Genomic DNA, 19,853 nt, shown 5'->3' on the forward strand with positions numbered 1-19,853 from the left:
CACAAGGGCGCCTGGGTGGCTCAGTCGTTAAGCGTCTGCCTTCGGCTCAGGTCATGATCCCAGAGTCCTGGGATCGAGCCCCACATCGGGCTCCCTGCTCCGCGGGGAGCCTGCCTCTCTCTCTCCCACTCCCCCTGCTTGTGTTCCCTCTCTCGCTGTGTCTCTTTCTGTCGAATAAATAAATAAAAAAAAAAAAGATTTTATTTATTTAATTGAGAGCGCTTGCGTGCACGTGGGAGAGAGAGCGAGCACACATGTAAAGAGGGGGACGGGCAGAGGGAATCTCAAGCAGACTCTGTGCTCAGCATGGAGCCTTGATGCAGGGCCTGATGCCATGACTCCGAGATCATGACCTGAGCCAAAATCATGAGTTGGACACTTAACTGACTGAGCCACCCAGGCGCCCCTGTGCTGTTCTTTTCTGTGTGGTTTTTGTTTTGTTTTTTTTTAAGATTTTATTTATTTGGTAGCAAGAGAGCACAAGCAGGGGGAGCAGTAGAAGGAGAGGGAGAAACAGGCTCCCCGCCGAGCAGGGAGCCCAATGCTGGGCTCAATCCCAGGACCCTGGGATCATGACCTGAGCCGAAGGCAGATGCCCAACCATCTGAGCCACCCAGGCGCCCCTTCTGTGGTGTTTTATAACTCTGTACAAATGGAGCCCTTCCCTCACAGACTTTGTCTCTTAGGCCATGAATTGATGTCGTCCATGGCCAGATGGTTCCTACCTCCGATTTATTGGCTTCACTTCATAGTGTGCCTCCCAGCAGCCTGCAACCCCCCAACCCCGGTATTTCCACACCTCCCAACAGCTACTTTGATTTTCCCAGTCTTGGGAGGGGTGACTTTCTGAGATCATTTGTTTCATAGGATTGTTCTGAGGGCTCTATGTCAGTGCTTAGCCCGTATTTCGACTGCTCAGAAGATGGCACCTACCCTTATGTACCTAGTCCATTGCCCTGTCTTGGCCCTGGAATAGATCTTTGGTGGGGTGACAGCTGTCATCCTGTCCCGCTTTTTTTTTTTTTTTTTAAGATTTTATTCATTTATTCATGAGAGAGAGAGAGAGAGAGAGAGGCAGAGGGAGAAGCAGGCTCCCAAGGAGCAGGGAGCCCGATGCAGGACTCGATCCCAGGACCCTGGGATCATGACCTGAGCCGAAGGGAGACGCTTAACGAACTGAGCCACCCAGGTGCCCTCTTTCTTTTTTTTTTAAGATTATTTATCTGAGAGAGTGAGTGAGAGAAAGAAAGCACGAGCAGGGAGGAGGGGCAGAGGGAGAAGAACAAGCAGACTCCCCGCCGAGCAGGGAGCCTGATGCGGGACTCGATCCCAGGACCCCAGGATCATGACCTGAGCCGAAGGCAGAGGCTTAACTGACTGAACCACCAGGCTCCCTTCCTTTTTTTTTTTTTTTAAGATTTATTTATTTTAGAGAGAGAGAGCTAGGGGGAGGGGCAGAGGGAGAGGGAGAGAGTCCTGAGCAGACTCCGAGCCAAGTGTGGAGCCCAGTTCAGGGCTCGATCTCATGACCCAAGAGATCACGACTTGAGCCGAAACCAAGAGTCAGTCACTTAACCTACTGAGCCACCCTGGTGCCCCACTGTATTCGGAGATGGAGGTTTCAAGTCACTTGTCCATGTGGACTGGTCTCCACTTAAGCCAACTGATGGCTTCCTTGGAGGAGGTGGTGGTGGTGCTGGTGGTCCTCTCCTGCCCCTCCTAGTTCAGTGAAGGATGCTGAAAATGGGACTGAGCAGAGCCTGTCTGTGCCGGCGTTCCTCTCTTATGGAATATCTATTCCTAGCCTGCGTGCAGGAGCTTGTTCCACCCATGGTGGTTTATGATTCCTGCCTGTAGCACGCGGTGGCCTTGGACTCCACCACAGCTGTGCTTTCTTGTGTGGGTCTCTCGAACAGGTTGGGATTGCCCTGAAGCCCTTCTTGCCCCAGCTGCAGACCACTTTTACCAAAGCCCTGCAGGACTCTAACCGGGGGGTGCGCCTGAAGGCTGCTGATGCGCTGGGGAAGCTCATCTCCATCCATATCAAGGTGGACCCCCTCTTCACCGAGCTGCTGAATGGAATCCGTGTCATGGAAGACCCGGGTGTCAGGTGAGGGGCCGCTGGGGCAGTGCTTGGCCGTGAGGAGGCCAGGTAGCTGCTGAAGCTTCCCGGGGCTGGGCTGGGCCTGTGTGGGTGGGAGCAGTGGTAAAGGAGAGCCGGGGTTTAAGTTGGGTGTGTTGGTTCTGTAGGGACACCATGCTGCAGGCCCTGAGGTTTGTGATTCAGGGAGCTGGGGCCAAAGTGGACGTGGTCATTCGGAAGAACATTGTCTCACTCCTGCTGAGCATGCTGGGACACGATGAGGTACGGCCGCAGGTGGACAGCAGGGCTGGTGGGCTCAACTGGTTCCCCTTCTCTTTGCTTTGGTTGGCGTCTCTGGTTTGTGTTAGAAGGACTGAGTACAGCTGCCACCTGCTCAGTGGTAATGATCATTCCTGACGTTCCCGTCACCCTTTACGGTTTACCAAACATTTGGTTGTGAGGGAGCCAGGGCGGGTAGTGTTGGTGGTGGTTCTGCTTCACAGATAAGGAAGGTAAGGTTTTCATGGTAAGGAAAGTAAGGATCTCTCGTTAATTTGCCGTCTAATTTTAAACAAGCTACTTTTCTTTTTTGCCCCTCATTTCCCCATGTGTCAAAATGAAGAGGTTCATTTATTGGTTCAGGAAACATTTGCTGAGACAAAGAGTCTAGCGCAGAGGTGAAGCAGGTATGGTCATGGCCCTTAAGAAATTTGGCCTTTGGTGTCGGGGACCAGCTGGGAGGTCTTAGCCCTGTTGGAGAGGTTGAGACTGACCTGGGGCCGCACCCTAGTGAGCGGTGGGGCCAAAGCCAGAATCCAAGCCCTGTGACTCCTTGTGCTGTCTTGGTTCCATCCGCACAGCCCTTCCTTCCCCAGCCTGGAAGTGTAAGTTAAGTACTCATTGGCTGCCCAGTGCTGTGGCGGGCCCAGTAGCAGGTTGGGTCTATGGGTAAGAATTTTCTCTTTCTCCTTTGACAGACAGCCCGCTGTTGGGTGGCCTAATTTACACTTGTGAGGCCAATCTCTGGAGCGAGCCTCTGGGTTCACGTGGTTTGCGCTTCATTGTGCGCCCACGTGGGGCCGGCCCTTGTTGCCGCTGGGCTTACCACTGCTCTGGAAGTCTGGCCCAATCCCCAGCTGCTGCTCTCTGACTAGAGCCTCCGCCTTCTCTCCGGGTGCAGATGGGAGACTGCCTTCCTTTGGTCACAGTCTGTCAGGATTTTTACAGGGCCATGCCCAGTGTAAGCAAAAGTTAGTATTTAGGCCAATTTGCATTTCACCACAGTGGCGCTTAATATAGATCCCATTGGAGAGAGTGGGTGTTGGAGAGAGCCAGCTTTAGTCTTGCTGGGCACCTGGGCTTCTGCTTAGAGCTCAGAGGCCCAAACTGTGGTCAGATCATTCTCCCCCTGCCCAGAGCTTCTCCTGGATCATTGGTGGCCAGCCAGGGTGCCAATCTGGCATTAACCTCTCAGCAGGTCGTTAGCCCTGGTTGGTTGGTTGGTTGGTTGGTTGGTTGGTTGGTTTTGAGGGAGGCACATCAGGTTGGCACTTATTGATAACATAGCACGTAACTTAAAATCCGCTTGCTCACTCTCCGGTAGTTAGCTGGCTAGGGAGGAGCAGCAAGGAGCAGGTTGCATCTGGCTGATTTTGACAGAAAATGCTCAGCTTTCACTTGTCTTCCTTGGGTTGGTTAGTGGCTTCGTAGGACAAACCCGAATAATGGAGGTGGTGCTAGGGCAATGATACAGTAGAGAGGTAGCAGGGCGTCGCTCTGGACACGAGATGACACACAAGGCTGGCGGGGGGCGGGGGGGCTCAGGGGGAGAGGCACTCTGAGCCATTCTCTAGCTGACGTTCAGTGACATGGGCCGGGGCCGCCCCTCTCTGTGCTTCTCCCTGCCTCCCGGGGCTGTTGAGAGTAATTGAGAGAACACACTGAAAACATTCCCACTTTCTAAGAAGAAAGGTGCTCCGTAAATACGGTTATTGTTGCTATTACGGTGATCGTTACCGTATGTACACACACTGGCGTTTTCTATAATTGAGTGGAGTGCTGGGTGTGTGGGGGTTCGCTCCACACCCAGTGGCGGTTGCGGGAATGGCAGTCCCGCTCTGGCAGCAAGAGCCCGAGTGCCTGGAGCGAGGACAGGATTTAGCGCTCCCGATTTGCCTTGTTCTGCAGCCTCCCCTGCCCTCCATCCTGGGCAGAGGGGTTGCCTCCCCCCACCGCCCCCGACCTTGGAGCTGGTGGTGTGGCTCCCGCCGCCTCACTCCCTTCTGTGCCCTGTCAGGACAATACCCGTGTCTCCTCGGCTGGCTGCCTGGGGGAGCTGTGTGCCTTTCTGACTGAAGAGGAGCTCGGCGCTGTTCTTCAGCAGTGCTTGCTGGGTAGGTCTCCTCTGCACTGGCGAGCCCCTGCAGGGCCTGTCTCCCCTTTGCCTCGGGAGGGTCTTCTGGCAGCTAGCCTCTTCTGGGGAATTGAGCTCTTGAAAGAAAATGGAGTTTCCAGGGGTCCTGTAGGCCCTTGCATCTCTGCTGAGAGAACACAGCTGTGAGTCTGAAGCAGCTTGAGAGACACCTCTCCTTAACTTGTCACATTGGACAGGGAGATCCGGGTGCAGTGTGGACTGGGATTTCCGCTGGGCTCAGGTGGGCTAGGCCTAGGGGCTTCACGGGTGGTAGGGGCATACTGAAAAGTGCAGGTTGATCCAGTTGTGTCCTTCCACTCAGCGGACGTGTCTGGCATTGACTGGATGGTTCGGCACGGGCGGAGCCTGGCACTGTCTGTGGCTGTGAACGTGGCTCCCAGCAGACTCTGTGCGGGCAGGTATAGCAGTGAAGTTCAGGACATGATCCTCAGCAATGCCATGGCAGACAGGGTAAGGCTTAGGGGCAACCAGACCTGTCCTCCCCCTTCTCTAGCCCAAATTCCACCGCTATAGCCTTGTTGTCGTAGCATGGCCGGGGGTGTTGGGCAGGGGCTCGACCCCAGACTGGGCGGTGAGAGGCCTGGGTTCGAATTTTGCCTTTGCCAGTAATTTTCTGTGCCCTTGGGCCACCACTTGATCTCCTTGGGTCTCAGTTCCATTGTCTGTAAACAATGAGGAGTTTGGGTGGGAGCATCTAGAGGTCCTTTTGAGGTCAGAAGGTCTCTGAACTCCACTCCTGGAAGCCTGTGACATAGGCTTTGTCTGCCTCTTAGCCAGGGCAGCCTGTCTGCAAGAGAGCTGTCAAGGAGTCTTGGATGTGAAGTTGTTTGTGGGGGGGGTTGCTTGTGTGAGGGGCCAGGGTCCTGGAGATTACTGGGGACGGGACAGAGCCTGTCCCTGCTGCTCTGAGGAAGGGGCAGGGTGCCGCCCCATCCAGCTCTCTCCTCCCCCCACAGATCCCCATTGCGGTGAGTGGGATCCGGGGCATGGGCTTCCTGATGAAGCATCATATCGAGACAGGAGGAGGACAGTTGCCAGCCAAACTCTCCAGCCTGTTCATTAAGGTGAGTAGGGGCAGCCTGGCCTGTGTGAAGGGCCCGTGACCAGAGAACACTGGAAGTGTGCTGTCAGACTGGCTGTGCTGGGGAGATCTCCGTACCCTTGGGAGTGGAACACAAGTGGTTCTCTGTGCTTTTTTCTCTGGAAGAATGCCTGATTTCCTGTCAGATTCTCAAGTAGACCTGCGACCACAAGTCAAGAACCACTATTTTAGGGATGTCTGGGTGGCTCAGTTGGTTAAGCGACTGCCTTCGGCTCAGGTCATGATCCCAGGGTCCTGAGATGGAGCCCCGCATCGAGCTCCCTGCTCAGCAGGAAGTCTGCTTCTCCCTCTCCCACTCCCCCTGCTTGTGTTCCCTCTCTCGCTCTCTCTCTGTCAAATAAAAATCTTAAACCACACACACACAAAAACCACTATTCTATATATTTTTTAAAACATTTCTTTGTTTTAATTTTATCCTTTCTCAAACATGTGCTGTGGTATCACATCATGGTTTAATTTGCATTTGTCTGTGGCTAATGATGTAGAACACATTTTTTTTCGAGATTTTATTTATTTTTAGAGCTTTGAGAGAGAGAGCAGGCGCACATGTAAGTGAGGGGAGGGGCGGAGGGGGAAGGAGAAAATCTCAAGCAGACTCCACATTGAGTGTAGAGCCTGATGTGGGGCTCGATCTCACGACCCTGAGATCACCACCTGAGCTGAAACCAAGAGTGGTGGGAGGGTTAACCGACTGCCCCAGCCAGGCTCCCCTGTAGAACAATTTGTATGTGCTTTTTAGCCAGCCCCACATGCACTTGGTGGAGTGTTTATTGACATCTTTTGCCATTCTTAAAATTGTATTCTTTCTTTTTTTTCATTTTTTTTTTTAAGATTTTATTTATTTATTTGACAGACACACAGCAAGAGAGGGAACACAAGCAGAGGGAGTGGGAGAGGGAGAAGCAGGCTTTCCGCGGAGCAGGGAGCCCGATGTAGGGCTCGATCCCATGACCCTGGGATCATGACCTGAGCCGAAGGCAGACGCTTAACGACTGAGCCACCCAGGCGCCCCTCCTTTCTTTTCTGATACTGAAGTGTTGAGAGCTATTTATGTATTCTGCACATAAGACCTTTAAGAACCACTCTCTTAGGCATTTTCTAGGCATCTGGATTTAGCAAACTTTGGGGCAGACCTGGGTTCAATTCTTAATAAATCTTTTCCTCCCCACCTCCTTCTCATTGGCATGGCACCTACCGTGGTTATTGTGGTGGCTGCAGGGCCCCAGTTAGGAGAGCTGGGGAGCCGGACAGCACCCTGCCGCCTGTGTCATAAAGTATGCTGCTCCAGCATTAGTGTGCGCACAAATCAGAACCAGCATCTGCATTCTAAGAGGTGGGGCGAAGTGTGAGACTCTGCCTTTGTAACCAGCTCCCAGGTGATGTTGGTGCTGCTGGCGTGTGGCCCTTGATTGAGTGGTGAGGTTCCTGCAGACCCGGGAGCCCCACTGAAAGTTCTCAGGGCCCCCATTAGATCGAGCTCGTGTGACGGCCTCACCTTGCACGCGGCTCTTCATCAGTGTTTACATAGGATCTTCTGTGCACTCGGCTGGGCTAGACCCTCCAGGCCTGGAGGTGCATGGGGCAGACAAGATCTGTGGAGTTGGAGATGCACAGAAAGCCTGCGGGGATGGGGAGGACCCTAATTTAGAGAGAGTTGTCAGCAGAGATCTCTGAGGGGGACATCTGAGCTGCGGCCTGAAGGAGGAGAGGAGCCAACCATGTGAGGACCGGGGGCAGGCACGTCCCGGGCAGTGGGACCAGCCAGTGCGGAGGCCCGAGGGTAGGAAGGAGCCGGTGTGTCTGAGGAAGTGAAAGCCCCGTGTGGGCCAGGAGTGGTGAGCAAAAGGGAGAGAGATGGGCCGAGTCACAGCTTGTCTATCACCCACCCATGAGGGGGAAGGCAGGCCTTGGAAGGGAGCAGTGGGGTCAGTTTCCAGGTGAAGAGGGAGTGTCAGGGTGGAAATCTGGGCTTCCTTGAGAAACAGACTGGCTATGCCTGATGAAAAGCTTGTGGTCCTCTTCACAGTGTCTGCAGAACCCATCCAGTGACATCAGGCTCGTGGCAGAGAAGATGATCTGGTGGGCAAACAAGGACCCGCTGCCTCCCCTGGATCCCCAGGCCATCAAACCTGTCCTGAAGGCTCTTCTGGACAACACCAAGGATAAAAACACTGTCGTGAGGGCCTACAGCGACCAGGCGATTGTCAACCTCCTCAAGATGCGGCAGGGCGAAGAGGTGTTCCAGGTGGGTGCCTGCTACAGCCGCTCGGCTCGATGCTCTCCTCCTGTGCGGCATCTTTAAGTATCAGGCTACACTCCGCCACCCCGTATGCTGAGTGTTGGGGGCAGATTGTGGTCAGGTGACTGGTCTAGTGCCTAAAACAGTCCTCTGTTCCTGTGGTGTTCAGGCTTCTTTTGGCAACAGAGCCCTTTCTCCAGATAGAGTGTCACATGGCACCCAAACCTATCAAACCAAGCCCAGGAGGGCCGCCTGGTGAAGCCCAGAGCCCTGCTCACGCATTCCTCTGCCCCCAGGCACCTTCTTTTTTTTTTTTTTCTTAATTTTTAATTTTTTAAGTAATCTCTACACTCAATGTGGGGCTTGAACTCACAACCCCAAGATCAAGAGTAGCATGGTCCACAAGTTCCCCTCCCCCGACCCCAGGTCCTTTAGAGCACCGAAAACCCTCCCTGCCCCCACCCCACCCGTTCTCAGCACAAGAAAAGCATGAGGTGTGGTTTTCTTGGCTTCCCAGACTCCTTTATTTTGTCAGATTCCACCCTAGCACTTCTAGTTCTGAGGTTAACACTCATTTTTGCCTTGGTTTCAGGAAACCTGAAGTCAAGTTTTCTGACAGCGTCTCCTCCTTTCCGTCTTCCCCACAGGCCCTCTCCAAGATCCTGGATGTGGCCAGTTTGGAGGTGCTGAATGAGTGCACCCGCCGGTCCCTGAAGAAGCTGGCCAGCCAGGCCGATTCCACGGAGCCGGTGGATGACACCATCCTGACCTGATAGGCCTGGGCCCCACACGCTGGGCTCCACCTCTTTGTTCAATGTTTTCATTTTTGAAAATACGTTTGTTCCGATGGGGAGCTTAGGAGATGGCGTTCCCAGAAAGTATTTTAATATTTCAACAGACCACAGCCAAAGCCTTAAATCAAACCCACACACAACTGAAAATTGCCTCCTCCATCTCTCACCTTTTTCTTTGGAGAAGAGACGAAAAAGCACATGGGTGAGCCTCACCAAATGGTAGCCAAGAGCTATCATCCAGCTGAACATGGCTAGGTCTGGAACAGGTGGGGTCAGACTTCCGGTTCCTCTTCCCCTGTGCTTGAGCTCTGCTTCAGGAGCCAGTGCTACCAGCCTCTGCTTAGATCCTGAGTGGGGCACCGACCTGTGGAGGTTGGCCCGGGGTTCTGTGTCTTGGCGTGGCTTTGCAGTGTTGTGCGGCCTGATTGGATCTGACCCCGGTCGGGTGAACGTGACACGGCACCCTCGCAGTTCACAAGTCAGGGAGGGGTACTGGTTCAAATGCGGGTTGTTTGAAGGAGGAATGTTTAATAAAGGCTTTGATTTAATCTTGATATAAGCAGATTTTTTAAAATCTCTAAGCCAGCCATTAAACAGGAAGCTTCATGCACCAGGAATAAGGCAAGGCTTGCAGCCGTTCTCGTGAGCATCGGCAGCACTCTGGCTTCTGGGTGCCTCTCCTGCTCTGGTAGGTCTTGCAGAAATCTACACGCTTCTCTGTCCTGGGGTTGGGTGTTCGGGAGGTGTGCGGCCAGGCCCGTGATCTCACCAAGTACGGAAAATGCAGGGGTTGAATTCGCCACTTGCCGGCTTTGTCCTGACTCAGAAAGGTTGGCAGCTTCCGGCAGTCAAGTTTAAAAGAGAAGTCCATCCCCTCTGTGGAGTAAGAACGAGCCACATTCCTGGAGTCAGAGGACTTGCTGTAGGAAAGTAAAGCTGCAGCTCAGCATCTGCCTCCTTTATGAATGACTTCCTTCCTCCTCGTTCTTAGAAGGCTCGTGGTCCACACGTCCTGTCTGATGGAGCACACAAGTTTTTCTGGGCTGTTTCCCTCTGGGCCCAGTGACGCAAGTTTTTCTGGGCTGTTTCCCTGGTCACAATATGGAATAAATCTACCGAAATGACTGGCCAGAGCTGTAAAAGGAAAGAAAACTAAATGTGGTGGTAGCGAACTCATTTTGTAAAAGATCTAAAATGTACCAAAAAAGAATCAAGGCGTGGCTTATTAATGCAGCAGAGGTAGAAAGTAGCCCCGTGACTCAGCACTTCTGATGAGTAAGGCAAGGTGACCTCTGAGATACTTCTGATGAAATCCTTGCTTTCTATGCCCAAACCTTCTGTGTCACAGGACTTCCTATTTTCTTGCAGCAGGCATGGGCTCAGCTGGCTCAGGGTAACCGTAGACTCCCAGGGCTGCAGGGGAGCTGGAGAGGTCGGCTGAGTCAGTCCCCAGAGCCAGAGCAGCCAATGGGGGCAGCTTTTGGTAGCCATGGTAACTGTTCCCTGCTTCTGGGATTCAGATGGTCATCAGCATCCTCTCAGCTGCCTGGGGCTGATGTCCAGCAAGCTGTCTGCACATGTGGTCAGCTCTGCCAGTCAGCCAAGGGTGAAGTTTCTGTGTGAGGGCGCCGCGGGCTGGGAAAGCTCTGTAAGCTCTGAGGTGTGGTCTTCAGTGTTTCCTCCAAGATCTTAGAACAGATGCTTTTGTCCATCTTTGGTGTTCAGCCCCCGGTGTGGAAATTGGGAGGGAAACCTGATGTACTGAGAGGTAGAAGACACTGAGTAAGCAAGATCCAAAAGAAAAACACCAGGTTTTAGTTCCAGAAACTGGAGGAGGGTGAGATCTCTCCGTTCAGGATGGACGGATGGAGGTTGATTCACAGAGATGACTCAGAGTCTCCCAGAGGATGTTGAATTGCTTTCCCTGAGTCTGCAGGGGGGCGTGGGCTCCCGGGAAGTGAGCCTCAAAGGGCTGTCACAGGCCTGACAGTGGAGCAGGCACAGAGGACCGTGTCAGCCCGGAGGGAGGCCTGGCACCCCCAGAAAGAGCAGCCCTGTGTGAACACCCCGGAGGAAGTGGCGCTGAGCTGCAGAGAAGCAGAGCTGTTTGCCCTGGTGACCCATAGAGCTGTTTCCCCTTGGGCAAGCCGTCCAGCCTCTCTGGGCCAGTGTTCTCATCTGTAAAATGAGGGATTTGGGATGGAAGCTCTAAGAGTCTCTTGTTCTCAAAGTTACAAAGTGATTATAACTGATGACATTTGGCATTTTTCCATTTAATCCTCTCTGCCTATGAAATAGGTTCTCTGTGGTTACTGTGCTCCAGAGGAGAGGATTTGGGAGAGTGAGCAGTCATTCACCTGGGGTCATATGGCTCACCAGTGGTAGTCTGTCCCCAGAGCATACATCCCTGGCTTTGCTCTTCTGTGCTGGCTAGTTAGGCCCTAGCATTTTCCATTCTTTGTAATGGTGCCTCCAGCCCTTTCACGTCATCGTGCTGCACACAGAGTATGTGGCTGAGCGGCTCTGGGTGACTGGCCCAGGGCTCCCCCTGGATGCTGTGCTGGCTGATCGATACCTCACCCCATTCATAGGACACTTGCTTTAGAAAAGACACTTATTCCCGAGGACTCATAGTGATCCTTGAGGGAGGAGACCCCCATCTTTCTCTTTGTGCCTCTGAAAGGCAGTGACAAAATAACGTGCCCTTAGCTAACCCAGGGAGAACTAAACTGAGCCTCTAACCCCTTCACCTAACTCTGGGAGCCTCTGGGATTCTGGGCATCAAGATTATTTTAAAATGTGGGAGAGGGTGACAGGCTTCACATCCATTCTGGGAACCAAACCTCCAGGGAAGTTCCCTTCGGCTCCTTGCTGTGATGCCCGCTTGGGAGAGGGGCAAGGGACCTGTGGGATTGATTCTTCTGTTTGCAGGGATTTGGAGATAACATTTTACTGAGAGCAGATTTTTTTTTTTTTTTTTTTTTTTACATTACTGAGAGCAGATTCTGAAACAAAATCGGTCGTTAGGACTGTTTTTCTAAGTAGGAGGCTGTATGGACATGTGGTAAATTGCTTCAAGCCTTTCTAAATTAGAACAATAGGGAGAAACAGGAAAGGCCTCACTGAAAGATCTAGGTCCTGAGAGGTTTTTAAGGAAACGCAGCCGGCGCTTTCGCTCTGTATGGTGTACTGCTGGGGAAGCCGTGTGAACTTGAGGGCAGGTTGGAACCTTAACTTCACCTCTTGATGGTAAGCCAGGTGACCCAGAGTATGTTCCTCCACCTGAGCCCACATGTCCTTATCTGTACGGTGACAGGACGGTCGCAGGCTGGTCTGCGCACTCCACGAGGCCTGCAACATGGGAGGTGCTCGCTTGGTGGATGACGAGCGTGAAAACAAGCCATGTCAACGGGAAGGGACTGAGCCACAGGCACCATTAGTGTGACAGCGGTCCAAGTTCTGAGCTCTTAGGAGTTCCTGCTGGGCCCAGAACTTGCAGATGCCTGGTTAACTTTTTGAGCCTGAAGTGTAAAAAGCTCCGAACTTTTTTTTTTTTTTTAAGATTTTATTTATTCATTTGAGACAGAGATAGAGAGCATGAGCAGGGGAAGAGGCAGAGGGAGAAGCAGGCTCCCCGCTAAGCCAGGAGCCCAATGCAGGGCTCAATCCCAGGACCCTGGGATCATGACCTGAGCTGAAGGCTTTTGGGGTGCCACCCAGGCGCCCCAAAAGCTCCGAACTTAAAATCAGATGCTTTTTGAGAAGTGATGATTACCCTGTTTGGATCTGTGACGCAGCGTGAGAAGTGTGTAAGCACCAGGCTGGGTCTTCCCTGTGCCTGGGCAGGAAAGCCCTTTATCATCGTTGTTCGAGCGGTGCCTGGGAGGCCCGAAGGGGCTTGTCCTTGTTTTAGGAGGATGAAAGTTGAGGTACAGATGGAAAGGAGCATCTCTAACGTCATGTAGCCAGTTGGCTTGCAGAAACGGAAAAACCTTTATTTCTCGATCCTCTGGTCACCAGGCCCCAGGGCTGTTCCATAACAATAATTTGGGAAGGTGAATCCAACGAGAGAAACTAGCCCAGTTGTTGGCACGCGGTTCTGTGGAGTGACTGAATGGGTTTCACCTCTCCTAAGAGACGGAGCCCAGTCATTCCCCAGGGCTTTCTGTGCTGTCCCCCAGTTGTGTCAGGAGGGTTCCCTGCTGCCTGTCTGGCTGGAAAGATAGTGTTGATACTAACAAAGCTCAGGAAACTGGAAAAACTGGTCCAAGGATTATCCCATCAGTGGGCTTTGTGTGTGACACCCCTGAGTGTGCCCCGCATGGGATGCACCGTCACCTTCTCTGAGACTGATTTCTCTGGTTGAGGTGGCATCAGCCGGTCGGAAGCTACATTAGATCCTTCTCAGCATTTGGACTCCCATACAAAAGGGAGGTGGGAAGCTGGGTGCAGCAGTAGCTAATCCAGCATTTCTTGAACATACTGGCTTTAGGACCCCTTTACACTTTGAAAAATTATTGAGGACCCCAAAGAACTCTTGCTTCTACATCTCTTATTTATTGATACCACTGTCAACATCAAAACTGGTCAACTTTTATAAGTTGTACCCTTTTAAAATAAGCCTATTACATGTTACCATAAGTAACCATAACAGAACTCAGTTTTCCAGAACAAAAGCCATTTTAATGAGGAGAGCGGCATTGTTTTACATTTTTCACGTATCTTTAATGTCTGGATTTTCACGTCCGCTTCTGCATTCAGTCTTGCAATATCACGTCATGTAGTCTCTCTGGAAACCTTACTATGCGCTCATAAGCAGGCGAGCGTGGAAAAAGCAAGTAACATCTGAGTCTTATGTAACTGTTTTCACTTCGCAGATCCTTTGAAAGGGTCTTAGGGAGACTTGAGCTCCCCAGGCCACACTTAGAAAACCACAAATCTAATCTAAAAGAGGGGAGAGGAATCCTACCAAAGTGTTTGGTTGGGAGGGCGGGGGGAGGGGGTTTGACCCTGTGTTCCAGTGATGCCCCAAACTTGGCCCACACCCCACGAAACGCAAAATCAAGAGAGAGTTCAACGGCATTATTTCTGATGTTCCTTCTAACTCACCAGTTCTCTGTGTGGCTTCACTTGAATGCAACAGAGACACCAGTGCCTGCCATGTGCCGGGTCCCCGAGAGCACCAGGATGGTCCCTGCAAGCAAGGAACTTAATGCTCACTCGATTGTGGGGGCTACCTGAGGTCAGGGCAAGGCCATTGCCAAGTCTCTCAGAATGGCAGCAGACATCAGAGATGGGATCAAGGCCAATTTCCAGTTCCATCAAAATTTCCTTTATTCCCTCCCTCTTGGAGGGACACGACCAGTTTGTCCAGGGCATCCCATCTTGGCTCCTCATTTAAAGTCCCTGGTGTTCAGTTCCCCTGCCTGTTCTCAATTCTTATTTGCCACCTGCTTGTACCTACTTACAATTGCAGCATGTCTGCCTCTCCCACTACCCGTGTCAGCAGCTTGATTCCATTGCTCGCCAGTCTGAAGTCTGGATTTCATAGCTCCCTCCAGGCCTTTGTTGCACCAACCTTCATCTCTCCTACTGCTCCCCTAGAGGCGCCACTGGCTGTCACAGGCCTCAGGCTTGAGGTCCCCTCTCCTTTACTCTCCCAGCCTCCTCTTCACTGGCGATGCCGCACTTCCCGACTCCCGACTCCTCGAGTCAGTTGAGCTCTTTAAAGGGCTCTTAGCCTGGGGCGCCTGGGTGGCTGAGTCAGTCAAGCTTCCGCTTCTTGATTTCGGCTCAGGTCATGATCTTGGGCTGGTGGGTTCGAGTCCCGCGTTGGGCTCCTTGCTCAGCAGGGAGTCTGCTTGAGATTCTCTCTCCCTCTGCCCCTCACCCCCGTGCATGCTTTCTCTCTCTCTAAATAAATACATCTTTAAAAAATAAAGTGCCCTCAGCCCATGTTCAACCCTTACTACTTGACCCTCACTCCCCACCAGCTGCTCATCCTCTGCCTGTGTGATCCTGAAAAATACTTCACTTGGCTCCACTGTTCTCATCACCATCATTCTGTTTCACTTTTCATTCACTGCCCAACTTCTTGAACAAGGAGCACACCCTCCTGCTCCATGGCGTCACTGTCCTGGTGAACCTCTGCACGTTGCTGTCCCCACTCTTCCTTTCTCTTCAGACACATATTTTTTAAGTAGGATCCATGCCCAGTGTGGAGCCCAACTTGGGGCGTGAACTCACGACCCTGAGATTAAGACCTGAGCCAAGATCAAGAGTTGGATGCTTAACTGACTGAGCCACCCGGGCACCCTAATATTCGTATTCTCTGCCAGAATGTCAGCTCCGTGAAAGCAGAGATTTAAAAATTTTATTTAGTGCTAATGCTTCCCTTAGGTCAGTGCCTGGTACACGGGAAGCCCTCAAACGTGAAGGAATGACTTGTCTTTCCTTATTGTACCGTAAGCTCCATGAGGATGGGCCTTGTTTGGCTCACATTAGGTCTTTGGTGCCTGGCACCTAGTAGGCGTTCATGTATTTTTTGAATTAGCAAATGAATCCAGTTGCCAGGTAAGTTCCGTGATTGTTTTTTGCAACGCTGCTTTCTCTAGTTGATGTGGTTTTTGCATATTGTCCTTTGCATCTGTCCCTTCCTGCTGTTACCCTCACACCTGGCCTTCAGCAGTAACCTCCTTGAAAGCTCAGCAGCAGAAATCCACTCTGCATGCTTGCACCAGACTACTTTCTTAAAATAATAGGTTGATATTGCTCCTCTGCTCAGAAACTTTTATTGCCTCCCCGTTATAGTTTCTACTGTGCAAACAGGTGGCACCGCAAAATCTCCTCTGGAAACTGGCTGTTCAGAAGAGCGGGACCGGGTTTCCCATCGGTGGCGCATTCAGATGCCTACCTTAGGTCCCGCACTTTATAATTTTGTACATTTATAGTTTCTCCCTCTCTCTTTCTCCCTACCTCTATCCACCTACCTATCTTCCCACCTACCAGAACATAGCCCACTACTGAATTGTAGTTTAAATAAGTGTAAAGCAATATTTCTAGGGGGCACCTGGGTGGTGCAGTTAGTTTAGTGTCCGACTCTTGATTTCAGCTCAGGTTGTGATCTCAGGGGCGTGAGACGGAGTCCCATGCTGGGCTCCACACAGGGCTTGGAGCCTGCTTGAGATTCTCTCTCCTTCTACCCACCCCCCCCCCAAAAAATTAAATAAAAAAACCCCACCAATGTTTCTAGAGGAAATATGCTCCATTTCATTTGGGGGACACCAGGCACATATCCTGGCCTATAGGGAATTTCCCCTCCAAACCAAAATTGATGATTCTCAGACTGTGACAGCAGCTGTCTAAATACACCTGTCATTCAAGGCTCTTAAGTTCCAATTCCATCATGAAATCTTTATGATGAAATCTTCCCCATCATTTGAGCTAAAAGTGATAGCTGTCTCCCTCTTAAGTCTAGACTGCTTATTTGACAGCTGCTTTATCTACTGCATTGTCTTGTATTTTTAATTCCTTATGTCTTACCTCTGAAAAGACTATCAGCTCCTGGAGGGAAAAGGCTCTAGTCTACAACCTGTCATATAATAAATGGTAAGCACCCATTAAATAGTTAATAAATGATTAATTAATGCCTATTGTTTTCCAGCAGACAAGGGCAGGCAAGTCAGAAATCTGGTCTTCACAATGGCCAATTCTGCTCTTTTTTTTTTGTTTTTTAAAGATTTTTATTTATTTGACAGAGACACAGCGAGAGAGGGAACACAAGCAGGGGGAGTGGGAGAGGGAGAAGCAGGCTTCCCGCCAAGCAGGGAGCCTGATATTGGGCTCCATCCCAGGACCCCGGGATCATGACCCAAGCCAAAGGCAGACGCTTAACGACTCAGCCACCCAGGCGCCCCCCCCCCCTTTTTTTAAAGATTCATTTATCTAGGGATGCCTGGGTGGCTCAGTTGGTTAGGCGTCTGCCTTTGGCTCAGGTCATGACCCTAGGGTCCTGGGATCGAGTCCCGCACTGGGCTCCTTGCTCAGCGGGAGCCTGCTTCTCCCTCTGCTTGTCATTCCCCCCCTGCTTGTGCTCTCTTTCTGACAAATAATAAAATATTTTTAAAAAATACTTAGGGAGATCGCAAGTGTGTACGAGGCGAGGGAGGGGGAGAGATGGAGAGAGAAACTTAAGCAGACTCTGAGCTGACCAGAGTCCGATGCAGGGCTCCATCTCACGACCCTGAGATCATCCTGAGCCGAAAGCAGAGTCGGATGCTTAACCACAGTGCCACCCAGGCGCCCCTCTGCTCTACTTTTGAGTAAAAGTATCCTGCAGCCTGATTATCAGGAGACTGCCTTGGAAACGTGTGCAACAGGTGTCTACAATAGGAAACGGCTGAAAAGTATGAGTCAGTGCAAAATGATCGTGGCTAACATCGTGTTGCTGTTTATCATGTGCCTGTATATGCCAGATAATTTACAAAGCTCTCTCATCCTCACAACTATTCTGTGAGGAAATGGGCTCTGAGATGTGATGTGACGTTGTAAATATCAAAACTTTTAAGGGATAGAGCCAGGATTTCAGAGCTAGCATTTGGAGTGCCTGGCTGGCTCAGTCAGTAGAGCACGTGACTCTTGATCTCAGGGTCGTGAGTTTAAGTCCCATGTTGGGTGTGGCATTTGAACCAAAGTCTCTCTGACTCCAGAGTAGGTTAAGATGAGCTGGAGTGGCCTTCCTGCCTCACTGGCTGGTCAGTGTCAAGTGTGCATACCTGGTCGCTACTTCTTCCCTTCTATTTCCTAAAACGGCTGAATCAGAGGGGATCCCGCTAACCTTTCCTAGATCAAGGACCACGTTTTTTTTTTGTTTTTTTTTTTTTAGAGAGCAAGATGGGGAGGAGGGCAGGGGAGGGGCAGAGGGAAACAGAATTTTTTTTTTTAAGATTTTATTTATTTATTTGACAGAGAGAGAGAGAGCGAGAGCAGGAACACAAGCAGGGGGAGAGGGAGAGGGAGAAGCAGGCTTCCCGCGGAGCAAGGAGCCCAATGTGGGACCCGATCCCAGGATCCCTGGATCATGACCTGAGCCGAAGGCAGACGCTTAACGACTGAGCCACCCAGGCGCCCAAGGGAGAGAATCTTAAGCAGACCACATCCAGCACAGAGCCTGACTCAGGGCTCCAACTCACATGGCTCCTGACCCGAGCCAAAATCAAGAGTCGGCCTCTTAATCAACTGAGCCACCCAGGTGCCCCAAGAAGGAACACTTTTAAATGGTCATATGAAGAGTGCCTGGGTGGCTCAGTTGGTTGAGCGGCCAACTCTTGATTTTGGCTCAGGTCATGATCTCGGGGTCCTGGGACTGAGCCAGGTGATGGGTTCCACACTCAGTATGGAGTCTGCCTGGGATCCTCTCTCTCTCTCTCTCTACCTCTGCCCCTCCCCCTGCTTGTGTGCTCTAAATTAAATTTTTTTTTTTTTTAAAAGGTCATATGAACAGCTCCTCTCCCAGGCAGATTCCAAGTCCATGTTCTTCTGACATCACCACACCTGATTCTTAGCTCCTGGAAAAACAACTAAAAACTTGAGCTGGACACTCCATGAGCTGTTAAAGGATCTTCCCTGCGACCTTGTTTATAACAAATTATAAACAACATGAATGCCTATCAATAGCAGAGTGGTTAAATTACAGTATAACCAACCCTATGACAGCGTACCATACCACGCAGCTGTTAAATGACAGAATGCCCAAGTATGTTGGTAAAGAGAAAAGGCAACATTCATACATGTATGTGTTTGCATAGGCACAGAAATTCCTTGAAGGACATTAATTCATTCAACAAATATTTCTTAGGCATCTTAAAGTGTCCAAGGAACTTACTAACGAAGGTTACCTGGGAGGAGTGGGTCTTTTTTTTTTTTAAATGTAAGTTAGTTATTTTTTTTTAAAGATTTATTTATTTGAGAGAGCGAGAATGAGAGAGGGAGAGTACATGAGAGGGGGGGAGGGTAGAGGCAGGCTCCCCGCTGAGCACGGAGCCCGATGCGGGACTGGATCCCGGAACTCGATCCCAGAACTCCGGGATCATGACCTGAGCCGAAGGCAGTCACTTAACCAACTGAGCCACCCAGGCGCCCCGGGAGGAGTGGGTCTTAAGGAAAAACAGTAACTTGTACTTTGGGGTAAACTTCTGTACAGTTTTTTAAACCATGAGTATTACTTTTTATAAAGTCTAAAAATGGTAAAAAGAGTAGAACTATTCAACAGGTACTTGACTGGAAAGGGGCAGGGCTACAAGGAACTTCGAATTCTCCGCAATTCTCAGAATGGCAGTAGTAGCATCTCACTTTTAGGGCAGGTGGGAACTTACTCTAAAACAGGGAAAAAACTGGAGTTGATGATAAACCCAATCCCGCTTAATTCCTGGCGGCCCAGGTCTTCCTAACCACACGCTTTTGAGATGTGACTGTGTAGGCGGTGTAAAATTGAAGCCGAAGGAGCTGCTGCTTCGGGCTCCGGGTGCCGCTCACACCGGCTCGGCGTCAGGGTGGACGGGACTCTGACTCTGGAACTGCCCTCCCCATTTTACCAAGGAGGCAACCCAGGCTCCATGGGGTCACGGGGCTAGTGGTGATTCAAAGGCCACACTCCTCTCACGCTCCGCTCCGCCGGCAACTCGTGTCCCTCAAAACTGGGCAGCCAGCGACCGCCTGGGCGTCCAGTCCGCAGGCCCGGTACCAGTACCCCGGAGGCGGCGTCCGCGCGGAAGGGGGCGGAGTGTCCGGGTCCCGGGTCTCGAGACACCGGGAGCTCGGCGTAAGCCCCGCCTCCAAGGTCACTGCATGCCGCTCTTTCCGTCTCCGCAGCGCCTGCGGCTCTCGAAGATGAAGGAGCCAATCCGTCCCGGGCCACGGCCGAGCTTCTCCGGCGCTCTCGGCGTCCTTGAAGGCTCCACAGCACCCCGGTTCTCCGAGCCCCCAGGGCCGCGCGCGACTGCGGCAACGTTCGCCGACGAGACGCAGGTAAGGCAAGCCCGCGCCCGCGGGCCTCCGCCAGGGCGCCTGCGCGGTGCGCGAGCGCGGAGAGGGCGCGGCTGGCCGCGGCTGCGGCTGCGCAAAGGCGGTGTCAAACGCTGCGCCTGCGCACTGGCGGGGCGGGGCGGGAAGGAGGGAGGCGGTGGCAGCGGCGGCGGCTGCTG

The 19,853-nt window shown here is 51.8% G+C and overlaps 2 protein-coding genes across 2 annotated transcripts in view; one reads left to right on the forward strand and one right to left on the reverse strand.

Moving 5' to 3' along the window:
- Positions 1-9,200, forward strand: part of GCN1 (GCN1 activator of EIF2AK4) — a 58,152-nt gene extending 48,952 nt beyond the window's left edge. Inside the window, exons 52-58 of the mRNA XM_025889525.2 lie at positions 1,917-2,110; positions 2,251-2,365; positions 4,380-4,476; positions 4,819-4,967; positions 5,474-5,581; positions 7,646-7,864; positions 8,506-9,200. Coding sequence (XP_025745310.1) covers positions 1,917-2,110; positions 2,251-2,365; positions 4,380-4,476; positions 4,819-4,967; positions 5,474-5,581; positions 7,646-7,864; positions 8,506-8,631 — 1,008 coding nt within the window. The 3' untranslated portion in view covers positions 8,632-9,200. The remainder of the gene's footprint in view (positions 1-1,916; positions 2,111-2,250; positions 2,366-4,379; positions 4,477-4,818; positions 4,968-5,473; positions 5,582-7,645; positions 7,865-8,505) is intronic.
- Positions 1-19,853, reverse strand: part of SIRT4 (sirtuin 4) — a 250,319-nt gene that overhangs the window by 135,960 nt on the left and 94,506 nt on the right. The window lies entirely within an intron of this gene.

The sequence above is a fragment of the Callorhinus ursinus genome, unplaced genomic scaffold (genome assembly GCF_003265705.2).
Source record: "Callorhinus ursinus isolate GAN/ISIS: 27379988/994484 unplaced genomic scaffold, GSC_fseal_2.0 scaffold41, whole genome shotgun sequence".
In the NCBI taxonomy this organism is placed as follows: domain Eukaryota; kingdom Metazoa; phylum Chordata; class Mammalia; order Carnivora; family Otariidae; genus Callorhinus; species Callorhinus ursinus.